The sequence below is a fragment of the Pagrus pagrus genome, assembly GCF_965226575.1.
Source record: "Pagrus pagrus genome assembly, chromosome: 4".
NCBI classification, from domain to species: domain Eukaryota; kingdom Metazoa; phylum Chordata; class Actinopteri; order Spariformes; family Sparidae; genus Pagrus; species Pagrus pagrus.
This window is the reverse complement of record NC_140188.1, coordinates 2,723,306-2,737,576: the sequence shown is the minus strand read 5'-3', so window position 1 is coordinate 2,737,576 and position 14,271 is coordinate 2,723,306. Positions and strand designations below refer to the sequence as shown.

The 14,271-nt window shown below is 40.5% G+C and overlaps 1 protein-coding gene across 2 annotated transcripts in view; it reads left to right on the top strand.

Annotated features, from left to right (window-relative positions):
- Positions 1-12,513, top strand: part of gdpd4a (glycerophosphodiester phosphodiesterase domain containing 4a) — a 40,998-nt gene extending 28,485 nt beyond the window's left edge. The window contains exons 14-18 of one of the 2 annotated variants that reach the window (XM_084351158.1): positions 60-207; positions 5,408-5,490; positions 6,535-6,614; positions 7,326-7,443; positions 8,746-8,834. In XM_084351158.1, the coding sequence (XP_084207284.1) occupies positions 60-207; positions 5,408-5,490; positions 6,535-6,614; positions 7,326-7,420 (406 nt within the window). In that variant the 3' untranslated portion in view covers positions 7,421-7,443; positions 8,746-8,834. Of the gene's footprint in view, positions 1-59; positions 208-5,407; positions 5,491-6,534; positions 6,615-7,325; positions 7,444-8,745 lie in introns of both variants that reach the window. The other variant, XM_084351157.1, reaches the window with a different exon arrangement.
- The last annotated feature ends 1,758 nt before the right edge of the window (positions 12,514-14,271 follow it).

The following is a 14,271-nucleotide window of genomic DNA, read 5'->3' as shown; positions in this document are numbered from 1 at the left end:
CTGGATTATTTAAACAACATAGTGACTTTTTTTATATCTTCCTTCCTCTGTCTCTACAGTAAGTACCAGTCAGAGAACATCAGTACGAACCTGTATGTGATCAGCCAGCCGTGGCTCTACACTCTGGCCTGGTGTGCTGGAGCTCAGTCCGTAACCACCAACTCCATCCACATCCTGTCCAACATCGACAAGCCGCTCTTCCTCATGGTGAGCAGATCCAACTCTTATTATCAGATAGGAACGAATGTCCTCTCATAATTGTCCACAGTGATTGGACAGGTGACTGGTCTATCTTGGTGAATATGAAAAAAATCATCATCATCATCATCATCATCATCGTCATCATCATCAATATCCAAGGGAGCAAGAAACAAATGAAGAGAAATCAACATTCAAAATATTTAAAGGGGACATATTATGCAAAACTGACTTTTTCCTTGCTTTAGTATGTATATTTGCGTATCCGGAGTGCCTCCCCACCCCTTAAGCATGAGTTTTGACAACTCAGTCAATATTTTGTACCTGGCAGAGTCCGGAATTGAGTCTCTAAACGAGCCGTTTGGATTTCACCTGGATTGTGACGTAACAGTCCGGGTGATTTGCATACTCTTTGCGTATCTCCTCCCACATTACGCCAGCTACCTGAACGAGGATCCGCCATTTTCTCGTCCTCGCTAACTTGTACGCGACAGCCTGACCGCTACCATGTACAACCCGAAAGCCGAGCACTGCTGCTCTGTCGTCGGATGCACGGATCCTCCTGTTTCGCTACATCGCTCCTACCAAAGAGGATATCAGAGCGAAGAGGCTACTTTTTATTTATCAGGGTCCCAGCTTCAGTGAGCAGAAGCGTTATGGTCTGTGCCAGTCACTTGACGTCGGACTGTTTCAGCAACCAGGGTCAGTACAACGCTGGACTGGCAACGAGATTGTCCCTTAAAAGATGGATCCATACCCACTGTCAATGATGGAGCTGTAAGTATTTAAAAAACAGTGTAGTTTGTGTTACTTTGGCCGTTTAGCACATGAGCTAACGCTAACCGTGGGTGTAAATATGAGGCTGAGCCAACATTACATGTGAAGTTATCAACGTTGGGCTTACAGGCCGGAGGATTCACGATAATGTTAATGATACGAAACGTTAATGTGTCATATCGGCACTCTTGTAAAACATGACGGTGAATTGAGAAAATGAATTAGGATATTGAGATTTTATCGCTTCTAACCGGCCGGTGAACCGATGCTCCGCCGTGAACATGGGGAGGAGACGGGGTGAAATGTCTCAGTTGTTCGCGGACAGTGAGCTGCTGCTCGGCGGTGAACAAACAGAGGAGACGGTGTGACATCGTCTCAGTTGTGTGTGTCAGTTGTTCGCGGACGTTTAGCTGCTGTTTCGCGGTGAACACGCAGAGGAAACGGTATGAACTGGTCTGTTATTCACAGCCAGTGAGCTACGTTCATTCATTAGCATGTTGTGCTAAAGGACAGTGTGTAAGCAAACTTCTAGAAGCGTGTCTTGTCTGAATGCACTGCTGACTGTGTGACAGCCCGAGGAGCTGCTGTAGTTTGGCAGATGTCATTGCTCTGGGAGACTGTCCTCTGACCGTTTTTCTGTGTGTTGGTATACATGTAATACGTGTGTAGCGTTAGCCGTAGCGTTAGCTGTAGGCTACAGCTCGTCGTTGTTAGCTGTAGGCTACAGCTAACGGTACAGCTAATGCTACAGCCTGTAGCGTTAGCTGCTGGCATGAGAGACCAGACCTGAGAGCACCAAAACGTTATCTGCAGTAAAGCAGTCACTACTTTGTTTTGGAGCCGGAGACGGGGGCTACCTGCTACATGTCTGCTGTGCTACTATCAGTTATATGCAGGCACGGACCATGGATGTATTATTAGTGGATACAGGACCGGAAAATGGCCGCCGTTGATTTCAACGGAGTTGCTCGCCTGGCGCATACGCCGAAAAAGTTTCTGACTTCCGGGTTTACTTCCGCGTTATGGGGCCCATAGAGCATGCGCAGTTGAGTCACCCCCCATGATGCTCTGGGGCCTCCCATCATGCCCTGGGGCAATGAGAACGAGCAAATTGCGTTCTGGACAAGCGCTGCGCGCTCATGAGTGCTTGTGGATGAGTTTGACTGGTAACGACAGATCTACACAATCAAATGATGGATTTATAGCGCACATCAACCGATGATGTTCTCAAAGTCATGGTTATAGACTATACATGGTAAATTTGTGTTGTTTTATTTTTTTTAAGTAAGGATAAAACGTTGTTCTCCGCTGTTTTCCTAACCCTCCTCCGGTCGTATGCATTTGTTTTCAGCGAAGTCAATCGGTGGATCGATGGATTATCATATACATGTTATGTTGTGTGTATTTGTGTAGTCCGATCTGTCATAAACAACAGATTACATGTTACGGGGCGCGTAACGTGTCGTGGACTCACGGTGCCACAGAGACGAGAGAGCTGAGCCTGTGGCCAGAGCGACTGTCTGTTTAGTGTTTCATACTGAACACAGTGACTCAACTACATCACACACTGATGGCACTATAGTCTACACATGTGAGACACAGTAATGATGGCACATGTTCCACCAAACACTAACAAAGTGATACAGCATGTCCAGTCTCCTCTATTCAGGATCCTGACTCTCCCTTTCAGGCGGAGCTGCTGTGATGTGTAAACAATGTTGTGTGCGAATCCAATAAAGTGCAAATATCTACCGAAGTGCAAGTGCCATTATTCATGTGCATTAAGTTGATTGTGTATATGTATAAAAAAAATAATTGTAAAATATTTCCAAGGCTCAAACAAATCTGTCCCAAGTAAAAATGGTTTAATTTGTGATCACAGTCTGCAAACCTGAGAAAAATAGTTTGTAAGAGCCAAGTGAGAGAATAACATGTGACTGCATGTTGACTGTTGTTTTTTACTTTCTTTAAATAGAGAATGCTTTGACATTACGTAACTAAAATGTGCATTTCTTAATTCATTTTATCTTTTTTTTCTATTTTATTCAGCTTTATTATTTATTGCGTTGTCGTTTATACTTGCATCATCATCAGTATGCTCTGCTGCAGACTGCATGACTCCAGGCCGTCAGACTGAGACGGTTCAAACCGTAATAAAAGGTCGTTATGACAGGATGAAAAGGATATTAAACAGTCATCATCACCGACACTATCACATGCATGGTAAATAACTTTTTGACTTTTCCACAGCAGTGGACGGCAGTAAGCGAAAATGTGGTCATTAAGCGGGTGATTTAACGCCAAAATACCTTTAAAATTGCATTTAAAAATACATGCCATTAAAATATGAAACTTGTATCACAACTCTGTCTCGAAAAAGACTCACCCTGGAGTCGTTTAATTCACTTTCCCCACCACGTTTAGCCCCGTTCAGAGCTGTCATTAAGCCAACAGGCATCCTCGCTCCCGAGACACAGCACGACCGCGCTTGGGAGTTCACGCACACAGCTGTGACGTCACCATTGAAAATGAGACTTTGGGGGGGCTTTTCTGGCCTTTAGAAAACTTTTTGACGGTTTAAAAGTCCATGACTTAAAAAAATGGAATACAAAGATTAGCAATTAACAGTGGTGACAGCTGGAGGTGTCCTGAGAACAGTTTTACAGGCTTCTCTTTTACTATTACGGCTTATGGGAAAAATGCTTTCTGGGCCCCATGGGATTTTTTGTTGCAATACCGCGAGTGGCCACTGGAAAAAATCGGCGTGCCTGCTGAGAGGCGTCGTCATATCCAGGTTATATTATAGATCCATGGCACGGACACAGAAAAGCTGCGTCGCGTTGTGTGTTGCTCCTTGGTTTTTTTTCCCTTTTTTTTCTTTCTCAACTTTATTGAAAGTTGCTGTGTAGCGCTTGTTGCCATGGTCCCGCGATGCCGTCCTCACGTCTTCCGGTCGGCAGGAAGAAGTGGGCGGCGCACGCAGTAGCTCATTAGCATAATGACAAACAGTCCCTGAATCCGGCCGCTGAGAGCAGCGCTGTGAAACTGGTGTGTAAACAACCCTGCTGTGCTCAATCCTTCGGTCTTTTCGACCAAAGCATGTTACTATCATTCCATTTAGACATCAAGGACCCATGTCAACAAGCAGAAATGAGCATAATATGTCACCTTTAATAGATTTAATTGATTTTCAGTTTTATGAATTAAGTTCAGAAAAACGTTTGATTATAGCACCAGTTTTACTGGGTAATCCAGTGATGGCCATGAAATGATCTTAATTGATTACAGTTGGTAATTATTATGTCAAACAAATAAGGGTTTGAAGAGCGTTGTGGGGCTGTAATACAAAGTGTATTTTCCCACTGTCCAAATAGCAAAGTACAAACCATCTACTGGTTAGTTTTGACTTGTTGGTGAACCGACTGAATCCTTTCTAACTGGCTGCCATCAAAATGTGGTTTAAAAAATTCATTATTATAATCACATAGCAATATGACACATTACTGAGTCGTCTGGACTGCCTCTTAACTTCTCTCAGACTTAGGCTTTGGGAAAGCTCCCTCCAGGGTGAAGATATTCAGAAATGTGGTTTTCGGTGTTTACGTCTGAACAGGCAGAAATGGACATTTCTGTAAACAATGACACAGACACACACACGTTTATACGTCTTTGTAGCATAATTGGCAAATGTGAACTCAGAGTATTTCAGTTTGTGCAGTGATGGAGTGGACAGGTGATACAATGTTGGAAAAGAGAGACCAAAAAAGCTGCTTACAATGTTTTGTTAACAAGTTATTTTAATAAGATTCTGTGAAGAGCAGTCACCCTTTCTTGCCTCGTTATAGTATTTTCTGTAGCTCAGCCACTGACCAGAGTATACAGACTGAACAAACCCCCCCCCCCCCCAATAAAAACCAACCTGTTTTTCTAAATATATGTACATGTGGACCAGGCCTTAGAGCTACCTTTACTTTGTGAGTTACTCTTAGACACACCCCTTATTTTAAGGATTTTCTCCTGACTTGGAAACATAGGAGCTCCTTTTGGCCTCCGGATGTTTGTCAGCATGTCTCCAGACGTGTACTGTTATATTTGAGACATCTAGAATTTGTTCTTATCCGCTGTGACTTGCGGCAGGTAGGAGGTTCTGTATCAGACTGAAAATCTCTTCAGCAGGTGTCGTGGGTGTTTGAAGATTGAGTCTGTGACCTTCTGGTTACATAAACCTTCCCTCTCACCACCTACACGTCTGTGTAAAATATGTTTGATTATATTTTTAATACGAGTGTTCAAGTCCAAGCCCAATGCTTTGATGTCACTTAATGAAATGATGATATTCATGTTCACACTCTTCTGTCTCTGTTCCAGCAAATCTGTGGAGCTCTTTTATCAGCAAATGTAATCAACTCCTCTTATCTCCGTCTCTCTCCAGACTCCAGAGGAATACAGTTTGATGTGGATTCTGACTGATGCTGTGTCTGCCTTCCTCATCATTGCAGTTTTCATATTCCATTGGTGCGTAGACACACACACACACACACACACACACACACACACTGCTCTTATAATTATCCTCCTTTGGTAATGATAACGTCTGGTGTTGGGGTGGTGAAGCTGTGCAGGACTGAGTCATCCTGGCTGCTGATGAGGTTTTATTAATATTTAGTGTGAGATGTCAGTTTACAGATCGACTGACGGTGAAGTCCAGTTCTTATTGTGTATTTGTGCTGAGGATGAAATCCAGCTGGAACGGGAAATGTTGACGTCATTGTTGTATAGTTGTGTGCAAAACTGATAAATAAAACCAGCCGTCGCTTTTCATCATTTCGGTTTCATCAACAGTTTAATGTGCCTGTTCTTCACGGGTCCTAAGGCTGTGAATGAAACACAGACAACGACGGGCTGAAGGAACCTTTTAGATCCTTGAAAAGTAGTTCCCTTGACCAGAAGTTTGGGGTATTTTGGGTTGAAACACAGCTCAAGATTAAAGACTTCAGTTATTTCAAAGAGAGAGAAGACAACTCAAAAATGCTAAAATGCTGATTTATTTTTCAACCTGCAGCTTATTTACGTAGTATTACAGTATCTGTCAAGTGTGTCTGTTCAGAGCAACTATACAAACTTTTGCTTTCTGACTTGTTGTTTTCGAGCATAACCTGGCCCTTAGACTGAGGATATGAACAGAGTGAGAGTGTGAATGTCAGAAAGGGTCATCGCCTCCTCTGGGCCAGATGAGGTCCTTCACCACAAAGGACTGGATATTTGTCTGCCTCTGTGGTTTTATTTTTACCTTAGTAGTTGTTGTTTAGCATCATTTCTTTCATCATCACTCCCTCTCTCCTCCTTTTGATACTGGGCTTCATCAACATTCACCTGGACCCCCTCACACACCCTCGTCCTCATGCATGCATGATGTACACATCAAAGCAGTGTGTGTTCATGTGACTGTCTCAAAGCACTTTGGTAAACATAGAAACACACCTGGTTGTGCTCTGCTGCTCTGATCTCTCTGTCTGGTGTGTGTGTGTGTGTGTGTGTGTGTGTGTGTGTGTGTCACAGGTGGAGAGAGAGAGGTCTGCCCTTCTGGTCCGGTAGCCGTCAGACTCATGAGAACGGACCGTACAGCAAGTTCAGGACGGGTATGAGAACATTTTCTTCTCTTCATCCTGTGTCGAGGCTCCTGTTTCATTTCCATTTTATTTATTGCTCGTCTCCATCCTGTCAGATATTAGCTGTGTTGACTCCGATTCAGGGTCATCACTGACGAGGCCGAGGTTAGGATACCTCGTCTTACTGCTTAAGTGAGAGAACGACAAAAGGCAAAAAACTATTAGAGAAAAGGCCGTTGTCTTTTGTGGTTCTACTTAACAATTTTCCTGAATAAAAGAGAAGATGGAAACAAGACTAAAAGAAAGTCTTAAAACAGAATAATGTAACTTATCTCTGCATTTAAAAAATTTTGTTTCGAATCAACAAATGTAAATTTAATATATCGAGACTCACAGAGAAAGTCTTGGCCAGATTGTTGTTGGAATACGCTGACATTTTGGAAAATACTACACATACTTGTTTGCTGTCTTCCCTCGATGTTAGTATCCAAATCAAATACATCTCTGTTGATCAGCACTTATTTAGGATGTGGTTTTACTGGAGCTGCTGGTCTTCATTGAAAGAGGAAAAATGCTTTTCAACAGGTTTGAAGTGTCGTTGACTTCAAATCTAAGAATCACTTGAGTTTTTTTTTTCCAACACGTCAGAGTATTCATCAATATGTTGTGTGGCTCCACATTATTTTATGTTTACCGTCTTTGCATGCAGTGATCTCCTGCTGTGTGTGTTGTGTGTGTCAGACTCTTCAGACGTCATCTGTGTTCGTTGGAGCCCCCTCCACTCTGAACCCCCTGCTGGAGCCCTCGTCTCCCTCCCCTTGGTCTTCAACCCATGACCCCCTGCATGTCAGCCCTGCATGTCAGTCCCTCAGGAACCTTGTCTGAACCCTGAACCCTGTGTGAACTGTACAACCTTCTGTGGTTCCTGTAGAAAACTAGCATTAACCCTCTATAAAGCCTCTAGACAGCATAGAGAGAGATTTCTGTGATTTAAATAAATGTGGCGATTAAGCTTCACTTGGCAAGCAACAGCAAAACGATACTCAATGTAAAAAATGAGGAGGTCATGTACTGATACTTGATATATGCATCTTAAAATCATATAATCAGAGAAAATAAGGTTTAGTCAATGTAGTAACATCTTATCTGTACAAGCACTGCCTGTATATAAAGATGGACAACATGACAGCTCCCTGAAAGTGAAGCAAAAAAATCTTGATCGCCCCCTGGTGGAGGTTATAAACCCCTCGCTTTCCATGTTACTAATAGTATCTATTTTCTGAGTACAGTGGATTGCAGTATAAAAACTCAAAGTACATGTGAAACACAAACGTTGTTTCTCTAATTTTAAAAAATGGCAGCGCTCGTATCCGGTGTATTATTAATTATAATTTTGTCAAGTGGAGAAGTGTCTTCCATCTTAATATATGTCAATGAGTACAAGCCTTAGTGTCGTAAGAGCTGCAAGTGGTGTCACAAACATGATAAAAATCCTGCACCAACCACAAATAGAGTGCTGTAGTCCTAAAACCCAGAAATCAGTTTTTTAAATGCGTTTTTGGTTGAATGCCTGAAATAAGGTCTGTGATGTACACAGGCTTAAGGTAATTACACGTTTTGTTCTTCATCATTAAATGTCCCATAAAATAATTGTAAACCAATTACGTGTGTTAAAAACGGTTAGTGTCTAAATGAGACTACAGAGGTAGTTTACACTTTGTAAATCACAAAAGTAGTGTTCATCTGTGAAGATTATCTTGATGAACAAAACATGTAAGTGTCCTCACCTTGTGGTTGCCAGGCATCCCTACACCACTCTATGACGTCCAATATATAAAGCCTTGAAATACTGTAAGTCCTCACCACCACATACGTGTCCCTGCATTTTGCACCAAACTCAGCAGTTTGCATGCTGCTTCTTTTTTTAATCTCATCTTTGCATTTGTAGATTCATGGCTGTCTTATTCCCGGGTTATATTAATGTATAATTTCAATGCTCACATTGCCAGTGTTTCGCTACCTTCCTGTACTTACCCACCCCTCATATATGTTTCATGTGCACCCCCTGATTTAGGTACGGCCTTTATATTACCCACAATGCTTCTTATCAGGTGAAGGAATAAACTCTAAACTGTTTGCCCTTTGCCTCCGGTTTTTGCAGAGCTGAGTGATGTGTGGTCCATCTCCAGCGTCAACGTCCGGCCTGACCTACGGAGCACGCCCAGTTCCCCCAGTAACCCTCACCTGCCCACCATCACGGAGGAGTGACTGGGAGAGAGACAGAGAGAGACGAAGAAAGAGAGAGGCAAGCTAGAGAGGTACAGATAATGAGAGATGGAAAAACGTACATAAGAGAGAGAGAGAAAAGCTCAGAGGAACCCAGAAATGTGTCGATCACGCGTGTGAAATAACCAAATCTGTCTTGTCTTTCACCTAAATTGTGTGTCACTCATAGTGAGAAGCTGATTGAGAAAATATCTTAAAATTAAAGAGAAAAAATAATGATTTCTCCAATTAAGAGAAGAAAAAAGGAGCAGATTTTTAGAGATATTTAGGAATCAGGACAAAGTGACCAAAGTGAAGTAAAGTCAGAGACAGCACACTCTCTCTTCTTTCTCCACTTCCTCTCTCATCCTCTCAGTCTGTGGGCCGAGTGCCTGCAGAAACTGAACCGCTGAACCAAACCTCATTCACTGATCTGCCATCAGGGACGGAGCTGAGAGACTCTGGAAACGAGCCCGGGACCGTCAGTGTTCATTTTCATACTGCTATTTCATAGATGCCATTAAAATGCCCGGGCGGTGAGGACACTGGCCCAGAGGCTGACATGTTTGAGAACATTTTCATAATTCAACTCCACCAGCTGAGCTCAACGACACAAGACGTTAACGAAATGAAACCTCACAGAAGAAACAAGAAACGAATGAATATATACTTTCTACTTTCTGTCTCGTGTTTCTAGTCGATAAAAACCAAAAGAGTGAAGGTGAAGCTCTGAGTGAAAACCGATGGTGATGAAAAGAGACATCTGGACGCTGCTATAATGGACTCTGATCATCTTCTGTAGGAGCTTTACTTTTTCATTTTCAGCTGTACAGATATCAGGTGCATTAGACCAAACCTTAAACCATGTCTTAAGATTTAATCTCTGTGAGTTGTTGGATGTGGTGTGTGAACTGTTGGACTGACAGACTGAATGTAAACCTGACGCTTGAGATGGTGGTGTTGGTTACTATTTATGTTTTGTACTAAAGTGAATGTATTATCATGTGGAGCCATGTTTCTCAGAAGCATATTAGGAATGTTTTGGCTGGGAGTCATTTCCGTTTGGCTACAGGTTTGTGCCAAATGTTAGTGTCAGCTGCTCTGAATAAAGATAAAGATGCTTTTGAGAAAAAGAGGCAGTGAATACAGCTTCTGCTTTCTCCTCAAATATACGCACACAGTACTTTCTGCAAATATGACTTTATAGTCCATCTGTGCAATGTTGTTCTGACTGAAACTGATTTTAGATCTGAAATCCAGAGTGTCTTGTCTCGACTTTTCAGGTGTGAAATCCATGAGGTTAGAGGCTTTGGGTTTCTGAGGGGTTTTGCCAGTTTGCTGGACAGTGTTGGAGATGAAGCAGGACGAGCTGCAGTAAGTGCCATTAAAAACAAAAAAAAGATTAGTTTTCTTGTCAGTGTTTAGAATCAGAATCAAGTCATCCATCCAGCAAAATAAACATACAGGAATTAATTTATAAAATATTGCAATAGTTTCCGACAAATCGTCATCCAACATGGTTCCCAGTGGGCTGCTCATTACATTTAACCTGCAGACTGAATCCATGTGCATTTGATTTTACCCAACTAGCTTTCATTTAGCATTTTATCTCCCATTCTGATTCATTCTTAGCCCTGGACTAAATACTGAACTTTTCAAGTTTAGGACTTGTGTGTCCTGTTTCACGTTGGGACCACAGCGGCCCGGTTGAGGTCTGTCTGACTGAGGTGGATGTTTGAAGACAGATGAATGTGTGGCTGCTATCAGAAGTTTCTGGACTTTTTATTTTGTCTTAAAAAACTTTAGTGCAACACAAGACCACTGAACAAGATTGTGGCCAGTGCATTCCTCCGTCCTGAGGTCAGAATGAAACATTGCTTATAGGACTAAAGTCATTACAGTGCAGAATCACATGACTGTCTAAGACTGCAAATGCAACAAAGCAACTTAATGTACTGTATTGTATTGTAATATGAATAAGTGGATAGCACTTAGTTTAATTGTATTTGTGTTCCTGTTGAGAATATAGTAGCTGATCTGTCGGGTAGGATGAGCATTTAAGCTTTATCAATCGCTGCACAAACAGCCATATTTATTCTATTGAATATGATGTTTCTCACCGTAAGCCCGTTCAATTGAAGTGAGTGAGTCTGGTGACATTACAGAACTGCGTTGGATTCCCTTTGGAAATGCATTTCGAAGCCTTGCATGTGATGAATTTATTCAACATTTATTTAATGGATGCTTTCTAAAAGTGACACACTTACAAAAATCTATCTCGTTAGTGTTAAACTCAGCTCGAGTAGACGGAAACGGAGTCTATAAAGAGATTCCTACAGTAATGGTGATTCAAGTGCTGACAAGTTTTCACTTGAGAACAAAATGATAACATTCATAGAAACGTTTGTATTTCCTAAAACACAAACTGATAAAGTGGCAGCATTCCACAGGTCAAAAACAATATGCGCTGATGAGCAGCAGCGATTATTTAAAAGCCATTGAGTCATTCTGTTCTTAGCTAAAAAAATCTAAATTCTCTATATTCAATATTTTCTCTTTTCTGTCCTCCTCTGTGACCCTAAACTGAATATATTTGGGCTGTGGACAAACAAGACATTTGAGGATGTTATCTTGGGCTGAATAACTTTTTTGACATTTTATAGACAACAATTAATTTATTGAGAATTAATCATCAGATTAATTGACAATGAAAATAATCTTGAGCTGCAGCCCTGCTTCATAATATATTTCAAGATGAAAGATGAAACCTACTACATAACATGGAAGATGTTTTTTTGAGTTTGAGTTATTTTCACAAAACAGTGACGGTTTGGTGCGTACCAAGCATGGAAATAAACAGCAGAGAAGTGGACAACATGACAGCAGAAACAATCACTTTATCTCCATCTGAACTTAAATCAACTAACAGACAATTTTGTTTGGTACTTGCAACACAACCAAGCAAGATAGATCCTTTTTCAAAATTCCCTGCCCCCCAGAAAGCAGAGGTTTAACCTCAGTCTCTGTTTTGCTTTTAAATCTTTAGATTTTGCGACAAACATCCAGTTAAGTTGTGTCTGTATTACATTGTTTTCACATGCAGGCGACCTTTGCATGCTGCTCTGCATGTTATATCAGTAAAGATAATGCAAGACAACTTGAATTACCACAGTCAAACCATAAAGATTTAGAAAAAAAAAAACTCAGAGGAAATGGATGTTAATGACACCAAACACACATCATCAGGCCACAGACTCCCACTGGAGGCAAACAGCTTCTTTTTGTTTGATCTCAGACACCTTCACTCCAGACTTCACTCTATCATTTCTGACCCAGTCATCATCAATACAACACACCTGCTTTACTGTCTTGATGCCTACAAGAGTGCTCTGTAGATATAAGTGTTTACAGGATATGTTGGAGGTCAGAGCTCATGTCTTTATTTATTAAATTACTAGAGTTCTCCACATCAAGGCTGTGTTTCAGATTTGGATTTGCTATGGTTTGATACTGGGAGGAGGAAGCTGTTGTCCTGTTGGCTGCTGTTATGCTTTTAACGTAAGAGATGCCCACTGTAAGAAACATTCTCAGACCAAGTAAAACTTTGGATCTCTTAAAATCAGATCTTATCAAAAAAATCGCACTGAAATAAAACAAAATAAAATCTGAAAGTGTACAAAAGCTCAACACTGTCTTTGAACAATGCACTGCAGCACTTGTTGCTGAGGAAAAATAAGCTAAGGTATAATAGAGTAGTATTATATGGGTATTATAGTATAGTCCAGATGCCATTCTTTCAAATGGTTTAATCTCTGTAGCATTTTACATCTCGTGCTGTACTGAACGGCTATTTTTATTTTATTTTATAGAAGCGTTCCCAGTCTTTGGTTTCCTTTTTTTTTACTGTAACTTTTCTCTGTTTGTAAATGCTACTGTCATCTGGTATTAAAACATTAGAAAAAAGGTTTGGTTGTTCTTTTTTGCTAAAAAGTGTGGCTAGCTAATATTATTTCAGACAGCAGGCTACAAAGAACTCACTCTGAGGTTCGGGTCTGACCACAGAAGAGCGACGTTAGATGTTTTGCAAAGCCTGAGTAAGTTACATCTGTTATATGTGATGGAAAGTAACTAAATCATTTACTCAAGTACTGTACCTAAGTACAATTTTGAGGTACTTGCACTTTACATGAGTATTTCCATTTTCTGCTACTTTATAATTCATTTCCACTTCATTTTGGAGGCAAATATTGTACTTTTGACTAGAGCCTGACCGATACCGGGTTTTTGGGGCAGAAGTGGCAAGTGAAGAATTTTTTATTTTCTGGTGATCCCTTTTTCTGATTGAAATTGTTTTCTTTGCTGTGTCAGTGACTTGACAACTGATGGGAAAAAATGTTTTGCCAGGTTAATCTCTAAAAGTTTAAAAAACTTCAGTGCCTTGTGGTCAAAATTAGTATTACAAAAACAAAGACTTGAAAGAGTTTTTTTTTTCTGGTGATCTATTTTCCAGGTGTGAAAAAGATTGAATTTTTTTTTCACCAGAATTTTTTCTGGACTTTCTTTTGTGGAACCAAGTGAAAAAAATAAAGCTTTGACAGGAAAAAAAATAAGAATCCTCTTTGGTTCTATTTAGAACATGGCTTAGTGGTGCACTTCAGCCTCTTGTGGTCCAACTGAGTATTAGAAAAACACTTTTTCACTCGGTTCCAAGCATGAACAAAAAAATTCCTGTGAGAAACAAAATGTTTTTATGACTTGGTTCCACACAGACAAAAAAAAATCTCATAGAAAAAAATGTTTCACTGGGTTTCACACATCAAAAATGAAATTCTTGTGAAATTAATTTTTTGTCATGAAAACGTTTTTTCCCCACTTGGTTCCACACAGGAAAAAACGATTCTCGTGATATTTTTTTTTTATCTCATGAAGATGGGATTTTTTCACTTAGTACCTCACATTAAAAAAAATTCTTTGTGAAATATATTTTCTCTTGAAGAATTTGTCTTTTTTCACTTGGTTCTACACATGAAAAATTATTTTTAGAACTGTGAAAAAAAGGATGTCCCTGGTGATCAATTTTCTCTCGCCCCTCAGGGCTTCTGTATATTCCTAAATTACTTAATCTTTTTATTCTGTGTGGAACAGAGTTTAGGAAAAAAACCCTAATTTTTCAGTTTTTTTCACATATTCTTCTTCATTCTGTTCCACGCAGAGGGAAAAAAATTCTCATGAATGTACTTTCTCTTGATTCTACACAGGAAAAAAACATTCTCGTTACATTTTTTCTTTCTCGTGAACCAACCCCCCCCCCCCAAAAAAAATTGTTTTTTTTCTGACTTTTTTCTCAAACAGAAAATTCTGATTTGATCAGACTTTTCTCTGAATTTGGTTTTGTTTTTTTTTTACCTGAAATTTCTTTCTC